Source organism: Styela clava, chromosome 8 (assembly GCF_964204865.1).
Source record: "Styela clava chromosome 8, kaStyClav1.hap1.2, whole genome shotgun sequence".
Taxonomy (NCBI): Eukaryota; Metazoa; Chordata; class Ascidiacea; order Stolidobranchia; family Styelidae; genus Styela; species Styela clava.
The window spans coordinates 15,133,679-15,156,731 of NC_135257.1; the positions used below are offsets into that span (position 1 = coordinate 15,133,679).

General features: G+C 35.6%; 3 protein-coding genes, 1 long non-coding RNA gene and 1 pseudogene across 4 annotated transcripts; 4 read left to right on the forward strand and 1 right to left on the reverse strand.

The window, feature by feature from the left end:
• Positions 1 to 251: 251 nt before the first annotated feature.
• LOC120346150 (sodium-coupled monocarboxylate transporter 1-like) lies at positions 252 to 11,162 on the forward strand. Its single transcript, XM_039415817.2, has 14 exons — positions 252 to 393; positions 906 to 1,016; positions 3,994 to 4,084; positions 4,324 to 4,441; positions 6,341 to 6,408; positions 6,777 to 6,931; positions 7,073 to 7,213; positions 7,631 to 7,760; positions 8,478 to 8,566; positions 8,646 to 8,749; positions 8,969 to 9,129; positions 9,202 to 9,526; positions 9,991 to 10,115; positions 10,346 to 11,162. Exons 1-14 carry the CDS (start codon positions 302 to 304, stop codon positions 10,478 to 10,480), a joined length of 1,845 nt encoding a protein of 614 aa, XP_039271751.2. The 5' UTR covers positions 252 to 301; the 3' UTR covers positions 10,481 to 11,162.
• LOC144425746 (uncharacterized) lies at positions 2,981 to 3,685 on the forward strand. Its single transcript, XR_013477622.1, has 2 exons — positions 2,981 to 3,079; positions 3,241 to 3,685. It is a non-coding gene; the product is annotated as an uncharacterized LOC144425746 (long non-coding RNA).
• A 454-nt stretch (positions 11,163 to 11,616) lies between the features above and the next one.
• On the forward strand, positions 11,617 to 14,493 carry LOC144425872 (sodium-coupled monocarboxylate transporter 1-like). Its single transcript, XM_078115629.1, has 6 exons — positions 11,617 to 12,141; positions 12,376 to 12,486; positions 12,816 to 12,906; positions 13,158 to 13,275; positions 13,799 to 13,866; positions 14,488 to 14,493. The coding sequence occupies exons 1-6, from the start codon at positions 11,990 to 11,992 to the stop codon at positions 14,491 to 14,493; spliced, it is 546 nt and encodes a 181-aa protein (XP_077971755.1). The 5' UTR covers positions 11,617 to 11,989.
• A 28-nt stretch (positions 14,494 to 14,521) lies between these two features.
• On the forward strand, positions 14,522 to 19,538 carry LOC120345694 (sodium-coupled monocarboxylate transporter 1-like). The gene is made up of 6 exons (XM_078115702.1): positions 14,522 to 14,628; positions 17,048 to 17,177; positions 17,526 to 17,614; positions 17,793 to 17,896; positions 18,632 to 19,272; positions 19,414 to 19,538. Exons 1-5 carry the CDS (start codon positions 14,549 to 14,551, stop codon positions 18,811 to 18,813), a joined length of 585 nt encoding a protein of 194 aa, XP_077971828.1. The 5' UTR covers positions 14,522 to 14,548; the 3' UTR covers positions 18,814 to 19,272; positions 19,414 to 19,538.
• A 1,721-nt stretch (positions 19,539 to 21,259) lies between these two features.
• On the reverse strand, positions 21,260 to 22,970 carry LOC120346622 (dehydrogenase/reductase SDR family member 11 pseudogene; annotated as a pseudogene).
• Positions 22,971 to 23,053: the final 83 nt, after the last annotated feature.

Sequence of the window (23,053 nt, forward strand, 5' to 3'; positions counted from 1 at the left end):
ATAGGTAAATCCCCTCTCGTGAATAATGTTTCGCCGATTCGCTAGTATTTTAGTTTGTCTCTCAACGAAGGATTTCAATGTCTATAGCATACTGCAATCTGTAGTTCGTGTATTCGTAACGTTTCCCCACATTACACCTCTTTAAAACGGTAACAACAACCTTTAGGTGGAGTTGGAATGATGTTATAACAATAAGAATATACTGATGCTATATTAAGTACGGAATATTTAGTTTTATAGAATGGCGGAAACGGAAAATCAGATCTCACTTAAAGTAGCTGATTATGTGGTTTTGGGAGCAATGTTAGGGATTTCATTAGCAGTCGGAATCTATTTTGCTGCCAAGGATCGAAATGCCAACGGAAGTGTCGGCAATTATTTGCTGGGCGGCCGGTAAGTGCATTCATCACCACTAGGTTACGATACTCAACTAAGACAAGAGAACAATGCTAAAATATATATCCAAGAAAACTAAAGCGAAACGGTAGTCTACCTTACCTTTTAACAGTACCGGTACCGTCAGAAAACTTGACTGTCGAGACTGTCGAGCAGTACGAAAGAGGTCAAATAACAAATAAGCTACAAATAATTTGTATTAATGTTAGAAAGGTCATCACACAATTTTTTTTTAAAATGACAATACCAATATGAACAATAATGACAAAACGATCCATAGGTTCCTTTCGTGTCCAAAAATGAACTTTCAAAACTCACTTACTTAGATTGTTTTAACTTCAATCTTTCTTAAAAGGATCAAAAAGAATGTTTGTGCCATTTCAGCCTGTATATATATAATATATACTCCGATTATACTTTAATAGACACGGAAATTTACATTCGGGTGATGTTTTAATATGAAAATTGCCTCGTAAGACGAGAAGTTTGTATACCGATACATTTTTTAGAAAAATTTCATGGGTGGCTTCCGGATTCTCGAACTCTCTTACGTTTCTATCGGGTGTGAGTGTTCTTGGAATTCCTGCTGAAATGGTGTACTATGGAGCAGCTTACGTCATGTGAGACCAACATTAGTTTAAGCATGAGTTGAGCTATCGTTACATTGTAATATTTGACTAACTAAGCAAAGATTGTCAAAAGTAACAGCGAATAGAGAAACAATACGTTAATCCTAAAATCCGTCATTTTGTCAATGATATAATTTTAGATATGCCTATGGCTATAACTCTGGATGTCCAAAATTTAAACTGAATAATATTTATTGTTGTACTCATTGAACACTTTTATGTGTGTATCACTCATTTCAACTCATCAAATCATTCGAGTGTTGGCCCAAAATTATGTGATTCTGATACAGGGTGTCCGAAAAGTTTCGTCCCCGCCCGATTATAAGGTCTTTATAATCAAATGTTATTTTTTTTTTAATATAGAAAAGATTTATAGTCAACCTGTATCTAATTTAATGTTATGGATGTTGGATTTTGTAGTCCCAGTTTAGCATACAACAAAATTTAATCAAATTTGCAATCGGTATATATTGCTATGAAATTGGGCGAAATTTTTTGGACACCCTGTATATATATGTTAAATTTTTCGAATAATTTTTTATTAGCTCAGTAAACGATACCAATAGCTTTTAACACTTTCGATGCCAAGGACGTATATATACGTCATTTGGCGCCAACCGTTCCGTGCCATCAATGCAAAATGACGTATATATACGTCATTCGAAAAGGAAAATTTAATAGATAGAAGAAGGTCGAGTTCAGGTATTTGCCGTCTTTTTTTCTTCTCTCTCTCTCTCTCTCTTGTTGTCAAGTTGGGGGGAAAGAATGACGTCGTCAGCCAATCGCGTCATTCAAGAAATACCAAGATGGAAGGAGGGTCTGCCATGAAGTAAATTATCAACTTATTTAGCATGGCCGAGGTACATATTAGCCGCAAATTATCATCAAAAATTTGTACGAGACCGACTGACGCCAACACACGGTTTCAACTTTTTACGGTGAAATGATTGAAAGGTGTGAGGAGAGATGATAATATTATCAATCATGTTACGAAGATGTAGAAAAACATTACTAAACCGGGAAATAATTCGAATATTTTTATATGCATGATCGTCGTCTTATTGGCAGGACGATGAAATGATTCAAAATGTTGGTATTTTTGAACGTTTTTTTAATTTTTTATCATTTTTGGGTAACGGATTGACGGACATCTGCAACGAAAGCAAATTTTATCGTCCTGAGAGGTGATATGTTACATTTTGAAATAATAAAGTGAGAAATTGATATTATTCGGAACATATATTTTTCTACTTGTCAGTGAGATATGATCCGAGATATAGTAATTTAGTGGGAAATATATTACCAATAACACAGAGCCCCTCGTATGCTTTCAGCTCATATTGAATTACTTCCGTAGCTATTGTATAACCATAATTATAGCAAAATATGCAATCCTACGACTTTGTGTCGGATGAACAAGTTCAATAAGCAGCCATGGCGTACTGATTACGTAGCTACGCAATAGCGATCACGTGTCTGGCGCCACGAAGTCGAGACGACTTGCGTAGCAAATTGCGTGAGATGACAATTTCGGAAAATCGTGTTTTTGACAGATCAACTGACGAATTTCGATGAAGCTTTAAACCTTTTTATTATGTCAACTTAGAGACACCGGATGCGTATAATGAATATTGAAATTGCATTTGGAAATACTTCATTTGCACGCCAATATTAGTTCAAATATCCACACAAATAGGTATTTGCTCGCTATAAATACCAGATTGAATGAAATGTTTGCCGAGGCAAGTAAAGACTTCGAATTTCATCGTTTACTGACTGAACCCACGAATCGTTTACTGACTGAACCGATGAAACCATGATTGCATATAAAGGAAGATTTCATTCAGAAGATATATGCCAAACAAACCGGTTAAATGGGGCATCATTGCTAGATCGATTGCTGATTCAACAACCGGATACATTTTCAATGTAAAAATAGATTATGTTAATCCATACTTGGAACAACTTCCACCCGGCGTCACAAAAACTTCGAATTTAGTTTTGCAACTAATGGAAAGTCATCTGGATAGAGGATATCACGTATTTGTTGATAGGTATGTTGATTATTCGGTATTGATAAGACAAATTAGATAATTTACGTCTCGGCGCCATACTGCGTTCTATTTTAGATAACGAATCATTGTCGGATATATCAATCAATTGCATAAACTGTTTTATCACAACCAATTTTTAATAATATTCATTTTTAATTTAGACTCTATAACTCTGTCGCATTAGCCGAGGAATTGCAGCGAAGGAAAACATCGATAACGGGAACAGTCACGGCAAACCGGAAGGGACTTCCAGCAGAAATAAAAACAAAACTAAAGAAAGGGGAAATCATCTCAATACGAAAAGGACAATTACTCGCACTACTATGGCAAGATAAGAGGCCGATTTCAATACTTTCGACGTATTGTAATGGTGACGAGGTCATAGAGATACATATGTGTTACAGTTGTATGAATATGCAATGTGACTACTTTGTTTATTTTGCAATATGTTATCCTTGTGAGTGACAATAATTGGCCATTATTAATGTTATTGGAATATATAGCGAATGAAGGATATATTTTTATGCTAGTAAACGATTTTGTTTTCTTTGTTCAAATTTGATATTTTCGTATAATAAAATGATTCTGATTGCTGAATAAAATGTTCGAATTGAATCTTTATCGCAATGAGAGATCAAGACAAGTTATCATCAACTTATGTTATAATAGCATGAGAGAGCAATTCCGACAAGATACGCGTGTGTAGGTGAGTTCTTTCACCTACGACTGAAGTGTCGGAATGAACGATAACTGATGACACCGCTGGGTTCGCCCCTTTCCCGATGAATCAAAAACTAAATACGAGAGAGAATGAATAGGAGAGAACTCTCTCGTTTTCACCTTGGCACGGAACGGTAAAATTGAAAAAACTGATCTTGGCATCGAAAGTGTTAAACTGCTGCACGGTTTTGCAGGTTGTTACTGGGCATGCTTCTATGCAACATAGTCAGCGCTGAAATGTTTCTTCCGATATACTACAAACTAGAATTATCGAGTGCTTATGAGGTGAACAGCGATATCTTTCAAATTTTAAAGTTGGTTAAAGTTGGAAACCTAGAAGTCTCATCTAGCGCTTCAATTTGTATATAAGTTACAATAAACCGTGCATGTAACCGTTGTTTCACTTTTAATTTGCGAAATCAAAAAAATGAATTCCCATGCATGTTTTCCTCTGATTACTTAACTGAGCACTTTCGATAGAAACTTCGTTTTCATATATTTCAGCATTGCTTCTTGTTTTACAGTACTTCAACGTTAGATTTGGAACAGTTGTTCAAAAAATCGCCACTACAATTTACATAGTTCAGACAATAGCCTATACTGGTGTGACAATGTTTGCTCCAGCATTGGTTCTAAATGCCGGTAAGTTACGCCAATGTGTTATACGTACTTAATATATTCCAGCATGGCGAATTGTATTTTTAAACAGTAGGCCTATACACCAAGGGTGTGCAACCGTTATTACAGGAGGTTCAAATGCAAGTAACTGGGTGAAGCCGCGGGCCGCGCCTAGAAACTCTACTTGCGAAAAGCTCTGGCTACAAAAATCCAACTTACGAAAATTTTTCTTGTAAAAATATTGCTTCGGCTAACGTAAAATTTTCTTCATATGAATGACCGAAAACTTGGGAAACGCGTGCTTGAAGAAGGAATGTCCAATTCGAATTCAATATCCGAATATCGCGACCTTCGAATATCGTTTTTGTGTTTATAAGTATACCGAATATGATGCACATATCCCAGCAACGCCGTCCACGTTTTGATTTAAAACATTTTACACTTATTTCATTTTTTATCGCAATCGAAGGCAGCCGCATGTAGCACGGAAATAAATTATCTGCCATCCCATTGGCCCGTTTGTTTTCCATCGGGTACGTACAATGTGTTGCTAGCGAAATTCAGGGAGAAGACAATAACAGATAAAACAAAACAAAAAATCTGAATGAAAAAAAAAATTTGAAATTTCTGATTTTCATGTGTGTGTGCTCATTTTCGTACATTACATTGTCTCTCAGCTGTCAACCTTTGCCGCATCCACCCACTTCCACCGATCGCCGTCCTCCCACTCTCCGCGGTATTCGTTTAGCCTAGATACGCAGCTAAATAGTTACTGATAAGGATGGGAATGGTTAACTGGTTAATCGGTTAACCGATTTTAGATGGTTAACGGCTATGATTTATTTTACCCGTTAACTGACATCTCAGATAAAAATCATCTGTATAATGTGCAATTTCTTCGAAAATGATTACGTCATCGCAAATTTATCTCCTGTGGCGTCCAATTCAAAGATTGTCACTAACTTTATTGGTAAGGACCCAATAAATGTGAAAATAATTGTAGTACCAAGATTGCTTATTATGAAAATTTAACAATGATAAATTCAGAATCAGTTTTCGGTCAAAATATATTGTTCACGATTCTATTACAAAGTCGTAAGTTCAATGTCATCCAACAAGTGCGCAGTTGATGCTGTTTTTCTTTATGATAGCTCGAAGTAGAATTTGCACATCGAGCACTAAAAATTTGTCACGTAAATGACATTTAATAACGGAGTCGGGTTTTACTAAAATACTTCCATATGTCCTAAGCACGCTGCATATCTCGATCGATCATGAAACTATCTTGATTTGTGAATAATTTTGAGCAATACTGGGATAATATCACGCGAAATTGCTTTGTAACCATTGTGACGTAACAAGCTAAAATTATAAATCATTACGTCAGAGTCACGCCGCGGTTAACCGGTTAATTTTACCCAGCTAACGGTTAAAGTGTTTTCCCTGAAATTCCCAGCCTTAGTTACTGGACACTAGACAGCAAACTTCGACAAAGAAGCGTGTTTACGGTGTACTTTTACTTCATTATTGCGTAATAATGACTTTCTGATGGATTAATAACAAACAGATTGCAACACAGATTGCCAACTTTATTGATCGCAATCCGTTGGCTGCCTCTCCTCTCCCTCCCACTCAGTTTTCTGGAAAATTCGATCACGTGAAATTCGCCAGGATATTCGCCTTGTGATTAGGGCTTCCGAAGATCAAAATCTCGGGTTCAAAAAATCTCATGCCTAATTGTAATGTATATATAATAAAAATAGACTGTCATAAGAATCCGATTTTTGGTGTAATTAACGGTATGTGCGTTGACAGGGATATTTTTTCTGATTGACGAAAGATATTTACTGATGATGGTTTTTGTGCAATCATTTTCAATATACTTTCAAATTTTCATTTTATTCTAAAACGTATTCTTTATAGTGGCAGAATTTTCATTGTGGGGAGCGGTTCTGTCCGTGGGGACGGTTTGCATTATATACACCACACTGGTGAGTAGCAGTAGATATCGAGAAGTCAATTATCTGGGCGTTAATATAAATTATCAAATATTATTGGTGCTCAGGGATTCATACTTCAAATGAAACTTTCCTTGTTCTTTACGTTGCGTTCTGCTACTACTGCGTTATTGGTTCTGATCGTGAAATATTTATAGGTGACTGCAGGGTAATTTCGATTCGGGGTCGAGTTCATGGTCTTACAATAGGAACTGAAAAATAATTAGTGAAAACGAAAATTGACTCTACTTGGCGAAACTCATTTTTCAATTCATATTGTCGAGAAAAATTGAGCGAATTCAATTGCTTTTAACAGTGTATAGTGTAAATGGCTTCAATAAATAAATATAATAATATTTTAGGGCGGTTTAAAAGCTGTCATATGGACTGATGTCATACAAGGTTGTGTATTGCTGGCGGTATTGTTGATAGTTTCTTTCATGGGTGCAGAACATGCTGGTGGATTCCAAAACGTATGGAAAATATGTCGCGATGGCGACAGACTCGATTTTTTTAGGTGAGTACATTATGAACATTACCGCTGGCACTGACTGACTTTTTAATCCAAATACGTAGAAATATTGCTATAAGTAGTTCACTACATCGCATTTTATTATGTCCATCGTGTCTATTTTCTTCACATGGAATCGCTTTACAGGTTTGACTTTGATCCGAGATATCGACTCACTTTTTGGTCTACTGTTTTTGGACTGGGAATGATGTGGACTAGTATTACATGCACAAACCAAGCCGTGTCTCAGCGATTTCTTTGCTGTAGATCAATTAAAGCAGGAAAAATGTGAGTTATTTTCGAGGTAAAAAACGCATAAAATTAGGCAATTGATGGGTTTAAATTTTTATTTCCTATCTTTATTGGACACGAAAACTTCTTCTTGTTGTTACTGTTGTTGTGGAAAACTTTACCTACTGGATCAATTGCTTTAAAATTTTCATTGTTTTAAAGATAGTTGTTGTCGGCAGCAGGCTATTACTTTTATTTATTTCTGTGGGATCTATGGGAATTATTTTTCACTTTAAAGTTTTGTGTGATAACGTTGTGAAAGTTTTGCATCCTGTGGCGGTTCCGCGATCGAATTTCAGTTTTGATACTTCTTCGTTTTGGTTTCGTGTCCATATATTTAGGCATTGTTTTTTGTTATTTCATTGCTGCCATACATGATGATTTCCTACTTAATTTCCTTATTTAAACGTTCAGGTCAATGTATTTGGCAACGATATCCAGTTTACTGATGGCAATTCTTCTCTATATAATTGGCTTTATCGCGTACGCATATTTCGGAGATTGCGATCCTCTACTGAGTGAAAAGATATCAGCCGCCGACCAGGTATAGGCCTACTTTTTATTAAAATACGGAGGTAGATGAAGTCAATAGTATTCTGACCAGCTTCCAATGATTATGACTGGTGGCGAAGAAATTTTTCACACTCAACTTCCGACCAGCTCAAGACAACGTCATCTTAAGACAGTTGTTCCCAACCGCTGGTCCACGAAGCTCTTTTGCCGGTCCGCAGAAAATTTTGTTGCTTTTTTCCGGCGTAAACCCACTTGGTTACCGAAAAGAGTAATTTGCATTGTTTTAGTAGACTTTATTTTCTTCCGGTCGTATACGCTTGTACGTCTTGTGGACCTTGTTGTTTGGTATTGCTATATGAAATTTCAGACCGTATAAATTTTTAGTATTGTATATAGCCTTTTCTCAAACCTTTCTGCTCTTGTGAACACAAAAGGTTTCTTGTTTTATTTAAGTAGTCGATCGATTTCATCTCACACATCTGTTTCTCTGACATGAATTGCATTTCAACTCTCATTCCAGAGCTCATCTAACGAGGGCAAGTCTTCCACGGAAAATTTATATCTAGGTGTGATATCGTAGCACAGCAGCAAGCACTTGTAACGCTCATAACATATCATTACTCTTCCTATTCGTAGATGTTTAAACCAGGTTTACAAAATCAAAATCCAGCTACAAGTAATGTTCAATCAATTCGCGCAAACCCTCTGAATTCCACCACTGCCTATTTGTATTTTGATCATTCCCCAGGTTCTACCTTATATGGTCATGCTCGTCTTTCGTGATCTCCCAGGAATGTCTGGATTATTTATTGCTGGACTCTTTTCAGCATCGTTAAGGTATGCTTAATTAATATGAACTATGTCGCGCAGACACTGATACGGTTCTAATCAATGCAATGTTTCTCTCTTGTGACAGCACAATTTCAAGTGCATTGAACGGAATGACATCTGTAACTGTCGGGGATCTGATCAAACCTCATTTCAACTTTAGTGAAAACAAGCTTTTATGGATTTCGAAAGGTAAAATTCGTCTGTTTGAAATGATCGTTCCGATTTATGTTACACAGTTTTACATAACTGTGGAAATTTTTTTTACCAGAATTTTATGAGTCATGATATATTTTTTGTGAATGATGAGCAGATGATTGAAAATAATATTAACGGAGAAATCTTGCAATACAAAAATATCACTTGTGGATCTTATACTTACATATATAACTTATATATATATTTTATCAGGCTTGACATTGACATACGGCATCATCTGCATTGCATTTGCATATCTCTCTTCAATACTAGGCGGACTCATACAAACAACTCTGAGTTTACTTGGAATCTGCGCTGGGCCGTTGTTTGGACCTGTAGTGTTGGGTACATTGGTTCCATTTACCAACTCCATCGTAAGACATTTTATATATTTATTAATAACAATTTTCAGACATGAAAACATAAAATGAATATTCTTCTATTAGGGGGCGACAAGCGGAATGCTCATATCTCTTGCTTTTAATATTTGGATTTTCGTTGGATCCACAATATATCCACCACCTCCAGAATTTATGAGAGCTAAGTACATTACGACATCGGGGTGTCCGGTCTCAAATTCTACTCAGAATTTCACCACAATACCATTGACGTCTTCATCATCATTTCTCGCAACAGATACCGACAAAACATTGATCGTTTCCGAGGAAAGACCAGCAATAGCTGATTTCTATGCTGTATCGTTCGCATTATACGCCTTGTATGGCCTTATGGTTAATCTTCTAGTTGGACTCATCGTAAGTTGTGTCTCAGGTAAATTAAAGTATTTAATAACTTGCGAAAATGATATAAAGGTATAAGAAAAAGATATAAACTAACGAACAACAAGAGAGCAATACCCGAATACATGGGCACGAAAGTCAAATAACTAACCGCAGTGCCGGTAGGCTATGTGAACCACAGAGAAATATAGCCGAGCACCTAATTCGCCAAAATTAAAACGAAGAACACCTGTGACGTAGGCGGCCACGCTTGATGAAATAGAAAACAGTGTTCTCGTGAATTAAAGTAAAATAAAGGAAATTTCTCGGAGAAAAATTGGTAAAATCGATTGGTACGTTAGTCCCAGAGAAAGATGATTTGTTTCCCGCCAAAACATTAAGACTAACAACGACGACGATTAAGCAAAGATATCCATATCTCCATTTCGTGTCCACTAAATATATACTCATTAGCATATTTGTAAATTGGCTCATAATCCGCAATGTTGTAAACAGGTGGATTGAAAACACGTCATCGTGTGAATCCAAATCATATTTATTTGCCGTTCGAACACAAATTACTTCGATGGTTGCCAGAAAAATTTAGAAGAATTATGAGACCGAATTTTGTTACTGCAGAGGTTTGTATAAAATGATTGCTTCACTCCATGGTATAGCTAATGATTATTGAATCAGATCAAAATAACTATAAAAATGTAATTTTTATACGTTAACCAATAGGTTATTTTCCAACACATTATGTCACTTAGGGGTTCAAATCTACTGCTTGAACGAAATGTAACTGATAAAGATAACCTGTAGATCAGCGTTTATAAAAACTTTGTCTCTTGTAAATAATAAATAATTTCAGAGTGAGATTTCACCGAAGCAAGAATTAAATCTGGAAGACATCAATAGTGACGGAAATACGTCTGGCAAAGAAAACCCAGATGGAAAACTAAACTCCGGATTTATTGATGATGAGACCATTATAACCACGATGTGAAATTGGATCGTACCTTGGAAGTCGTCATTTTTCGATGCAATCAGGCTAAACTTTCAAGTCAAGCAATATCAAAGGCATTCGAAGAATATTGATAAAGCTAAATCAGATTTGTTAACCAACCTGTTCTAATATGTTATACTAGCTTAAACACAGGAATTCGACATTTTGAAAATCTGTGATTGAAATGTGAGGATCGGAATGAATACAAGTGTAGAACACACATAAAATTGTAGCCTTTAAAAACGGAATTTTTGCTGTCTGTACTCATTTTTGCGTTGTTTTTGCCCAAATCTGTAGACGTTATCTAAACATTATTTTTTATTATATCATTATTGAATATCGCAAATATAATTCATACATGTCAATCAAGGTTACTCTTTCTTTTTAGATTCAAAGTAAGATATCAAACAATATTGCCAAATTGCCTTGAAAACATTTTGAATTGAGTGGTGAGAAAAACTTCTTAGTGCTATTCTGTCTTCGTGAAAGCATTGATTTTAATAAACAATTACATTTCTTTCGCCCTCATTAACTCGGCATGCACAAAAGCATTCTTTTCTTATTCGACGCTTAGTTACTTTTTGTGACTTTTTATTCGAGTACTATAATCCCTATCTCATGCTTGTAGCTTGACGTGTTTATTTGTTTGCCTTCAGTAGGCATTTTTCATATTCCGGTAGGAAATAAGTTTTAATTAAACAATATTAGCTTTTGCTCTAGCATGAAATCAATTCTCACACAAATAAATGCAATATTTAAATCAAGATTGTCAATTTTTGATTGATGCTCAATTTACGGGCAAGTCTATTTAATTTCTATTGTTGTCATATTTGACCACAGCTTTTACAGCCTTTCATTGCTACCACCAACACAAATTTGTACAAATGTTTGACTTTAATATTACATAATACATTTCACACTAACAGCACACATAAAATTTAGAAAATAGTACGATAACGTGATAAAAGCAAACAATAATTTTAAAACTTTTTCCAGAAATAGGGTAGAATATTTCAGCCTTTGTGATCAGAACTACTGTGAGGGAATAGTATTCGAATCACGTATTTTTTTTTGTATATTTGATAAAACGATAGATTTAATTTTAGACCTATCTGTATGCGCGAGAAAAATACTTATAATTGGATGTAACGTTAAAATGCAGGCAGGGTAGTATTTTTTATCACGGGAATATATTTCAACAACTTGTATTTGGCATTGAATTTCGACGATTTTGCGTGTGTTAAGTTGAAGTATGTAAGCGATATTCGTTCCCACAAAATGTTCCAAACACAGAGGATATTGTCATTATTTACACATCTTCTCTGAGGTTTTCATGAATATAGGGCAATGACCAAGACTACGCGAAACAGAATAACAAAACGAATAACAGATCGGATATATTAGCATGGCCTAACTCGAGGTAAATTCGCCCTTAGTCTATTATTGTGGAAGAAACGCGACAAAATTTCATTCAGGTACAAATATTAGACAGATTCTTTAAATCTTAAAATGACGGACACAGAGAACGATATTACATTGAAAGCAGCGGATTATGCGGTTTTTGGAGTAATGCTGGGGATTTCAGCAATAGTTGGAATTTATTTTGCTATCAAGGATCGAAATGCTAAAGGAGATGTAGAAAACTACTTGCTAGGGGGAAGGTAAATATATATTTAATATCACTTTACAGTATATACTTGGTGCCTATATGAGAGATATTGGATCGGATAAATTTATCTATAAGTGAAGGTTTATAAGAGAATCTGCCTATGAAAAAATATAGAGTAAGTACTAAGTCTACTTGGCATTTAAATCAAGTTCGTAGTTTTATTATAAATGTAACTGAGCGCCCACTTGAAAGCTTCTAAAAGTTGGTTTCTTGGAATATTTATTAGAAAAATATCATGGCTGGCTTCAGGATTCTCGTCCTCTCTTTCATTCCTATCAGCCGTGAGTGTTCTTGGAATTCCAGCTGAAATGATGTACTATGGAGGAGGTTACTGCATGTAAGATCAGATTTGTCATTACGTAATATTTAATTTAAGATTAATTGACTAATTGATTACAAGGAGTTACGAGGGCAAAAGATAAAAAGTTATGCCTTTTCGCATTTTCGTTTGGTCCTAATACTTATTTGATATATATATATATATACGTTTACAGTTAAGCGTCTCGAGTAGAAATTCAATTGAATTTGACTTTGTATTTATATTCATTCATCTCGTTATACTGAAATTACTTTACTTGAAACTTTGTAATTATGATCAGTTTCATTTTGAAAAATAATTCTTTTTTTTCTCAGTAAACACTCATTTATTTTTTACCGGGTGTGCAGGTTGATATTTTCTATTCTTTTATGCAACGCAATCAGCGCCGAAATGATTCTTCCGATATACTACAAACTAGGACTATCAAGTGCATACGAGGTGAATAAATTATATGTTTTTTTCATACAAAAAGTTGCATTTCTGCACGGCATTACTATCCTTCATTCATATTCCTTCGTGATCGAAGGTGAAAGTCGAATACGGATAAACGGGCACACAGATCAGCACTCATTGCAATATAGAAATTAAAAATTGACTATTATTTACTATTGTTATTGAAAGTACTACTAATAACCTACTGATAACAACTTTGTTTCCATATATTTGAGCAATGCTCCCTTGCTTTCCAGTATCTTGGCCTAAGATTTGGTCCAGTTGTTCGAACAATCGCAACTACGATTTATATACTGCAAACAATAACCTACACTGGCGTGATGATGTTTGCCCCAGCACTTGTTCTAAATGCCGGTAAGTTGTATCGGTGCCACTCATATGTTTATGCTGTTTATTAGTCAGAGGCACAGTAGTGTGGCTATAATGATACAGGCCAAAATAATCATTCATTGAAAGTCAAAAATCACTGTCAACTTAAGGGAGAATGCTTTTCTCTATACCTGTTTTGAATATTACACTGAACACCCATGACTTCAATATTATTTGTTTAAAAGCGCCGTAATAAACTTGCTCCTTTACTAATTATAAGACTTGTCTATATAGTAGAAGCAGGTATTTCCTTACTGCTACGAAGGTTTTATTTCCATGTTTTATCCTCATTTAGATATATCATTGATATTCTTGACGCATATCGCATAATTTCAAATATTTGTATATACTGTTGTTAACAAGTTATTTTAAATTAAAAAATTCCTTATTTGGTTTTGTAATATGATATTTGGGTTGTGACAAGTCTTTATGAGTCTCCTGGATATGATTTTATTTGTAAGTTATATTTAAGTAAACATCTTCGTCTTTTTATAATATGGCGTTTCAGTGGCTGGATTTTCATTGTGGGGAGCGGTTCTCTCTATTGGAGCGGTTTGCATTCTATACACCACACTGGTGAGTAACAATTCGAATAAGTCGTACTTGAATCTCTTTTTTTTAATTTGAAATTTCCAAAATATTTCTCGATACAAAGATTAACATTATGATTTTAAAATTCTCTGCCCTAATTTTGTAGGCATTTGATGGCAAATTTTGTTTGTTTTTCTGAAATCTTCCTTAAACCCTTTTTTTCTTTTCAAGCAATAAAATTACCTGTAGAGTCAATTAACAGCGGAGTTTACGGCCACATTCCATGGATGGCAAACAGTCTTTTTATCCATTAACGTCTATGTCTATGTTTTGTGGAAATTCTTCTGTAGCCTGTTGTACTTGTATTAATAGTGCTTCTGTAGCATCATAGCATATTTATGCACCTATATATATTTAGGGTGGTTTAAAAGCTGTTATATGGACAGATGTTTTGCAAGGTACTATATTGTTAATAGTATTACTGATAGTTTTGTTCATGAGTGCAGAGGATGCCGGTGGATTTGACAACGTTTGGCAAATATGCCGGGATGGCGACAGACTTGATTTCTTTCAGTGAGTATAGTATACACACATTATTTCGAATTGACTAATTTTACAAAAACACGCAGAACTATTGTTAATCATTTTCTTTCGCTCTTTTTACAGATTTGACTTTGATCCGAGATATAGATTCACTTTCTGGTCGATTGTTTTTGGACTGGGAATAATGTGGACAAGTATTTCATGTACAAACCAAGCGGTGTCTCAACGGTTTCTTTGTTGCATATCAGTTAATGCAGGGAAAATGTGAGTTATTTTTAAAATTCTTTTGTACTGCCTGTATACTGATGGGCACGAGTCTCCTAATTTCGAGGAGCGAGTCGATCTTCCCAATTAAGTCCAAATGCCACGAAAGTACTTAGGCCGAGTTTCAAGTCACGTAATGAAGAGTCATTGCTATTCACAACAAACCAAATCAAAAAATAAAAAGTTATAACCTAGCTAGACTAGTAACAAGCTTAAATAAGCCTTCTGTGTTGGACTCAGAATTGCTCAGATTGCGAATGTTTGAGCACTTCCCGTTGGACGCTTTCTTGCAATGAACCAACGCTATTCCAAAATCCAGAGTAATAGTGAATTGGGTATTGACAACAATTGGCGTAGTAAATTAAGTCTATATGACCGGTTGTTACCTCCGGGTTCAAGTCGAGGGGTCATTTTGTTTAGAAAACTTGACTTGCTTTGAGTGTATGAGAGTCTTATTCGAGGCGAGTTAATGAAATTAGTTTCCCAGCGATGTTATTCTATTTTATAATATTTTCCATTTTTATAGAAATTTTTGAACGACTTTCCGAAATAGACTGTAGGCAAGCAGTCACTGGGCTACTTTGCCAAAAGGAACTGATATGTTCTGAGAAAAATTGGAATTTTTTTATTCCGCGTCACATACCTAATTCCCATACTTAACATTACGAATAAGGTCATGGATTCAGATTTGATTTTCTAGGTTCCCAACAGTTTTCTATATCGCGGCACACTATTGAGTACCTCAAATATTCGCGGCACACCTATCACGAAACATGAACATTTCTACGAATAAAGCCAGTTTCCAGCGGTCGCCCCCGTAATTTCGTCTATATTGAAACACATGTTGTTTCCGCTTTACAAAATTATCATTTCCCAAAAGTGCTATAGTCGAACGAATGGTTAATAGTTACCAATATTATAATTGTTTTCTTACAATAATGTACACGAGAGCGCCTTCAAAGCACCTCACATTATTGTAAAAGATGCGCGGCCGCTTGGGTAATACGTGGTCGTCAAACGCATCCGGTTTTGCTTCCATCGCAGGTATTCCCACTTTTGCGCAACCTAATTCTTTTTTGTTACAATTTGATATGTTTCTCCCATTGCCAAAATCATTCAGTATTGTTATTGTCGGCACTTGCGATAAAAATAGAAAAGGCAAACAAACTGTGTTTCATTACAACAATTAATTATTATCGATAAATACATTAAATTGGTTTTAAGTGGTTACAAAACTCTTGACGTATCATTTCACGTTAAGAATTTCGTGCAAGGCCCGAGAATATATATATTAATGGCAATGATCATAGCATGTACTATGTCGAAACGCTTATTCGACTTTTCAGGAACTTTTCGAAAAAGGCAACCGTTTGTGTGTTCGAGATATGAAATAATTAATTCCACCACGCTTTCGTGAAGTAGTGCAATTTACTAAATTTAATGAAGGTTTTATTAAGTTTCGTTGCATCAGTGTTTGGACTACCAAGCGCTTCGCCAGATTACTGGCGTGATTACAGACCGCAAGGGAGGGCAAAATATGATATTTTTATCGAATCGAATAATTCGAATATTTTTAACGAATTGTCTAATATCGGGTATTTTTTGTATATATACAACAGGCATCCAGAACTAATGTTGGTGAGCTATTTCCGCCCGTCCAAGAACCAAGTATTACACCACGGCGAACGACGAAGTTTGGCTTTATATTCCTAGGAGAACTATGCGTTTAAATCGACAAAATATGTTAAAGACAGCTAATAAGGAGTGAATTCGGAATTTATTTTAATTTTTTTTATCTTTTGCGCCGGCTTTGATCTTTCTCCCTACCGTTTGTAAATTACCTGTTCCTATTTTAAGTTAACAATATTACCATTTCTGACGCCGGAATGCGGATAAGACGACAGTTGGCCTTCTTCTAATTTTACTTTTCTATCGTGCCTGTTTTATTTTCGTATTTTAAATAGTGAATTAAAACCCGGCAAAGTCAATGCGTGAAACCTGAACGTTATTTTGAGTTTAAATAATGATTCAATAAATCGGCAATAATGGCAATTTTACTAGTCAAATAATAATTCCTTGGTAAAATTTGGGGAAATTTTTGCACAATACTTTGTTACCTTGTTTGACATTTTCAATTTTACGAAACGGTGTTGGTGCGCTTTATGCAAAATTTGGAATTGAAACAATACCCAAGTACGACTCAAATTTGTCGTTTCTGTTTGTTAGCAAGAGCCGTGGGTGATTCTCGCGGAATTCACGGGATTGGAAATTGGAATCACTTAAAATAAATTCACAAATGAAATTATTTCGCGTCGCACCTGGGAACCACTGTGATCTAACCTGTCACGTCAACACAGTTAGGTACAACTCATAATCATGGTGAACCTCATTTATTTTATTTTTTTACTTTCATGCTTAGGGCAATGTACTCTTCGTGGATATTTGGTTTATTCATGCTAATTCCACTCTATATAATTGGATTTATCGCATACGCATATTTTGGAGATTGCGATCCTTTGCTGAGTAACAAGATAAGTGCAGGAGATCAGGTATTCTTTGTTGTAATCGATGATTTAATTTGTTATTGCATATATTCGATGAAATTTGAGTTAAAAATCAATAAATACCTACGAAACTTAGATTTCAACCGAATTGCGACAAAGCAATAATACAAAAAATTTGAAAGTCCACAAACAAGTCGTCCTTTTTTTCGTTAGCGTTCGTTGCAAGAATTTAGACTAAAATAGTAGAAAGTTAAAATAAAACTTTTGTATTAGCAATTTTGTATTAGCAATTGAATGCTGATTAATAAAGCAATGTATGTGCTGTTTTAACGCATGCCATCGCTGAATATCATTACTACCTAACAAGCAGATCTTTAACATTATATATATCAGGTTTTACCTTATATGGTCATGATCGTGTTTCGTGATCTTCCGGGAATGTCTGGCTTATTCATTGCTGGTATCTTTGCAGCAGGTTTAAGGTAAGTTTTGGCTGATTTGAACAGCTCGCCATATACATATACTGGGTATTCAGGCTAATAACCATATTGAAAAGCATACCTGACTCCACTTATACCATATATAAATTTTCTTTGTGGCTTAGAAAGGTCCCGTTAATATCTACATCTAATCTCAATGCAATGTTTTTCTTGTGTACAGCACAATTTCAAGTGCATTGAATGGAATGTCGTGTGTAACTGTCGGAGATCTGATCCAGCCTCACTTCAATTGGAGCAAAAATACACTTCTGTGGGTTTCGAAAGGTAAAATTGATAAATTATAAAAAAAAAAATGAAAATAAGGTTATTCCGTTTTTCTTCACAGAGTAGTAGTGACAAAGTCATTGCGAGTTAGTCGTCTGTTTTTCCTAGAGGTGGACGATTGTTGGATCATGATCGTGTTACGCTGAGCGGCAAAACATTTGAACCAATTGTACAATTAATGGAGAAAGCTAAAATAGACTTCTCGCAACATATAATCAAAACAGTTTCAGTGAAACTTCAAAGAGTAACGTTTGGAGTTTCCGTAATAAATTTTGACTTCCGACTCGGAAAAATTCAAAATGTGGAGCTCGATTCTTATTCTGGGTGTTGTCTCCAGAATTGGGTGGACGTGTTCACATTACTATTTGTCGATTTGATTTGACAATCGTATCGGATTTTGACATCGCCTTAGATTAGCATGATTAATTAAGGATTGTCAACATTTACTTTGTTCATCACTATTATTTCATTCACGTTAATCTCACACAATATTCTAACACAATAAAAATATATTCAGTCTGGGTATTCATGTACATTGAGAATGTGAATTATATTATTTGTATAATATCAAGAATATAATTTTCAGGCATAACACATCATATAATTTCTAGAATATTTGTCTTATTTGGCTCGCATGACCATGATTTTTACAGGAAAGTGCTGTAAACATGTAATATCGCAAGTGAAAATGTTCTACTGTCAAGGGCTTTTACTGTTGTAAACATTTTCTATCAGGCTTGACGTTAACATATGGCATCATCTGCATTGCATTTGCATATCTCTCTTCGATACTAGGTGGACTCATACAAGCCACTCTGAGTTTACTTGGAATCTGCGCTGGACCTTTACTCGGACCTGTGGTGTTGGGAACATTAGTTCCCTTTACCAACTCTGCCGTAATGATTATTTTTATATAATAATGAATAATTGTAATTACTTTACCTTGATAATGGTATGTTAACAGCTAAAACGTTGTGAGTGCTAATAGCAAATACCGTACATTTCTTTAAATTAAATTGATAAAAAAACGAAATATTTTCTCCCATTCTAGGGTGCGATAAGCGGCATGCTTATATCACTAGCCTTTAGTATTTGGCTTTACGTCGGATCCACAATATATCCACCGCCTCCAGAATTTATGAGAGCCAAGTACATTACGGCATCGGGGTGTCCTGTCTCAAATTCTACTCAGAACTTCACCACAATACCGTCGACATCTTCATCTACATTTCTCGCAACAGATTCCGACAAAACACCGGCAGGTCCAGAGGAAAGACCAGCGATAGCAGATTTCTATGCTGTATCGTTCGCATTGTACGCCTTGTATGGCCTTATGGTTAATCTTCTAGTTGGACTCATCGTGAGTTGTGCATCAGGTAAATTGAATGTGAATTATTTCGGCCTTATAGCTTATAAAAAGAAGATTATACACCAAATTTATGTTAAAAATGGGACATATAATATAATAATTAAATTAAGTGAATTTGAAATTTTATGATCCGCTGTGTTGTCAACAGGTGGATTGAAATCACGCCATCATGTGAATCCAAATCATATTTATTTGCCGTTTGAACACAAATTACTTCGATGGTTGCCAGAAAAATTCAGAAGACTTATGAGACCTAAGTTTGTTACTACAGAGGTAAATATTATCTATTTTCACTAGAAAGTTATCTAATAATGAGGATAACTACGGCCTATTTAGATTAGTCATTCAATGGAAATTATTAGACAGGTGGTATCATTATTTCAGGCAATTGATAATGAAAAAACTTTGCATTTCGCAAAAAATGCCGAGATACTCATTATCACCTCAAATATTTCAGAATGCGATATCATCCAAACAGGAACTAAATCTGACAGACGTTAACAGCAGCGGGTATTTGGAAAACGGCAAGATTTCAGATAAGTCAGACGGAAAGCAAAACTTTTGTTTTATCAATGATGAAACTATTTCAACCATCATGTGAAATCACAACATGCTATCTTCCTCGATATATTGACAATATTCTGTCCAGAAACCCCGTCATGCATTTTAGATTCATCTAAATTACAATTGCTAGTTAACTTCGTTAACGCTGAGAACCTCTGACTTCTGTTGCTGCTTGCTATGGCACATAGGTTAACATAACATGAAAATAATTATGTTATTGTAACCAAAGCCCAGAATAAATAATTTTTGTGAAAAAACTTGTTATTTCAGTATATTCTGAGAGCAACACTGGTTGTTAACAATCGTTTATCTGCAGTCTATACGCCATTGTTTTATTGCTGATTACTTTAATTCTCGCGGTTCTGCAGCTAAAAAAGTCTCCTTCAATTTTCAATGCAGTCTTCCAAATATTAATACACCTAAACTCCTTTAGAAGTATTTCGATATCATCGATTCTCGACACGATGAAGTTATGTCTATAAGCCTGCTCTAGGTAAATTCGGCATCACATGGACAATGAATGGTTAGATTATCGTTGAAATCAAGGTATTTTTATCGGAATTAAATGACTATGTTAAAGAGATTTGTTAACCTGTTGCTTGAGTTGTTTCAATATTTAGTGGCATTTAGGGGCCTGCAACTGCATCAATCCCCGCCCTGTCAACTAGCCCATCGCTAAATGTATTTCTTGGTACATAGCATTTTTTGGTTTTTGCTTTCGCTAATATTTTCATTCTACTCATATCTGCACGGTATGCCACGCTAATTTCACAAATAAGTTTGCTATCCGAAAATAAAAATAATTTAAATTTATCGGTATCTTAATTAAAGATGGCATTGCCTCGAGATGGCCAGAGGGTGCGTGTGAAAAGGACCTTCCGCGTTCCGCCTCTAGTAATTTTCGTAGATGCACAGCTATCGCTTTTTTGTTTATTAGCACTAAGATGATTTAAAAAATAGGAATCGACGGTAACTTAACTAAACCAGAATGCGCTTCGTCTGACATGACTTATATTAAAAAGTCATGCCAGGCGAAGTGCATCAGTCGTGTGCCAGGTATCTTGTAAACACATAACCACTTTTACAGCATTACATGAAGAAAGTTTCCACAAAAATTTTATATTACATTTTGCGTTTATCATTGTGGTATATCGTAAACCGCAGTGGTTCCCAACAATTTTTCAAGCGACCTAAATTAAAAAAAAAATAAATTTTGTGAAATCTCGCGACCCAAGGGTATACTCACATACTAAACGGCGTGTAGTGCTTTTTATGGCCAAAAAATTACAGAATTAAATGACTAATAAAAAACGTCTTTTTACATAGAATTCATTTCAACAGAAATTAAATCAAAGTTGCACCGGTGAGGATGTTGCGCTTGTTTGTCGTTTGCGAGTTTTTGAAATCGTGACGGGTTCGCGTTTTTTTTTTAAACGAAATAGATGATGCTAAGATTTTACACCTGATACTCCTCGTATATACAGTTACCACTGAACTACACTACAATACCAAATATAAAATGAACATTACAATTTCCTAAAAAAATAAAACCAACCTTCTAAGCTTGTTGAAAAAAAAAACGGAATCAAAGTCATGGGGAATTGGAAAGTCAGGTTTGTTCGTGTTCGTGGCATCTCTGCATACCTCGCTTTCTGCTCAGACTGAGTATTACATTGATCTCTATTGCACACAAGCTCAGTTTATTTCAACTTTAAACACATACGCCTGTATATATATATTACTTGAAAATTAGCAGTTCAGATTTGCTACTCATCCAATTTAACTAATGTTCGTAGAAGTAGAATTTTTACTCCAAAAGTTTATACGCACCCAGTTAAAGTTAGGTTTTTTGTTCCAGCGGCTTGACATGAATATCACAAACATTTACTCTTGGCGGAGTACCCAGTGCGTAAACTACAGCATCTGCAATATCATCGGCTGTTAAGCCTTCTAAGGAAGATTGAATTTCGTTTGCTTTCTCTGGTGTCCGGTGGTACATTCTGTGAAAAAATTCAGTTTCAACGGTTCCGGGTGAAATGCACGTCACCCTGATACGAGACCCTCTCATAATCAGCTCGTGTCGCAGTCCCTTACCAAGGGCGGTAACGGCGTGTTTTGTAGCTGTGTAAAGGTAGCCGTGTGGATTGTTTGCTTTCACTCGGTGCCCGGACATGCTGTTTATGTGTATCACATGACCGTCGTCGACGCCACCGCTCTCCATGAGTTTTACAGCTTCACGAGTGCACAAACACAATCCCAGTATGTTTGTAGAAATCATTGAGTTCCATTCAGTCAATGTTCCAGATAGCAACGGTGCGGGATGGCAGAGACCTGCGCTATTGACACATACATGAAGAACCCCATACTTTCTTCTGATTTCCCTAAACATGTTTAGAACTTCGCTTTCGGATGTCACGTCACATTTAATAGCAAAGACTTCTCCTTGTTCATTTTTGTTCCAAATATTGCAAAATTCTTTAAGCTTTGCATGATTTCTCGCACATGCCACCACTTTCATGTTGTGTTTCACTAAGTGGCCGACAGTAGCTTTGCCAATTCCTGATGATGCCCCGGTAACCAATGCAATCTTTCCAGCCCATCTCTCCATAACTTGGGCTAACTAATTTATCGTCTTCGTTGAGATTTACTATGAGCTTGAATAGACAACTCGTTCTCCACCGTGAAAAAAAATGCTGGTTGGATTCCTTTTCCTAATTTTTTTGTTGCAAAAAGAGTAAAAATGCGCTAATACGGTCGTGTTTGGTACTATACCGTGAGCGGCTGGCAATTTCTCGAATAAATCCGTTGCATGGGAGTGTCTGCCTGAATCAATCAATACAGAAAGGGGGAAATGAACCAGACTTCAGTATGACAGATAGGGAAGAACCAATGAGGGATAGCTTAATTCAAAGTTCCGTGACAACTGAATGCATCATACATAACGTCGCTGCAAACACATTTTTTTATACGTCATATCCCGAGTGTATGCCTGATATCTAAACAGCTAATGTAAAGAAGCCTACAATCCAATTTCAAACATTCCAAAAAGGGTTGTACGAACCTTCTGAATGCCATCAGTGCAGCAAATCCTAATCTTGCATAACCAACCACTGAATAACTTCATATTTCCTGTGTCATCGACTTCAAATTAGGCTTGCACGTAATTTACGGATTTACGGAATTACGTAATTATTTGGAGTTACGGAAGGGAAGTTACGAATTAC

Coding starts and splice junctions, on each gene's coding strand:
- LOC120346150 (XM_039415817.2), top strand. CDS start 302: ATGTTAGGGATTTCATTAGCAGTCGGAATCTATTTTGCTGCCAAGGAT. Junction 7,214..7,630: donor TCAATTAAAGCAGGAAAAAT/GTGAGTTATTTT, acceptor TTAAACGTTCAG/GTCAATGTATTTGGCAACGA. Junction 8,750..8,968: donor GCTTTTATGGATTTCGAAAG/GTAAAATTCGTC, acceptor ATATTTTATCAG/GCTTGACATTGACATACGGC.
- LOC144425872 (XM_078115629.1), top strand. CDS start 11,990: ATGACGGACACAGAGAACGATATTACATTGAAAGCAGCGGATTATGCG. Junction 12,487..12,815: donor TATGGAGGAGGTTACTGCAT/GTAAGATCAGAT, acceptor CCGGGTGTGCAG/GTTGATATTTTCTATTCTTT. Junction 12,907..13,157: donor GACTATCAAGTGCATACGAG/GTGAATAAATTA, acceptor CTTGCTTTCCAG/TATCTTGGCCTAAGATTTGG.
- LOC120345694 (XM_078115702.1), top strand. CDS start 14,549: ATGTGGACAAGTATTTCATGTACAAACCAAGCGGTGTCTCAACGGTTT. Junction 14,629..17,047: donor TCAGTTAATGCAGGGAAAAT/GTGAGTTATTTT, acceptor TTTCATGCTTAG/GGCAATGTACTCTTCGTGGA. Junction 17,897..18,631: donor ACTTCTGTGGGTTTCGAAAG/GTAAAATTGATA, acceptor ATTTTCTATCAG/GCTTGACGTTAACATATGGC.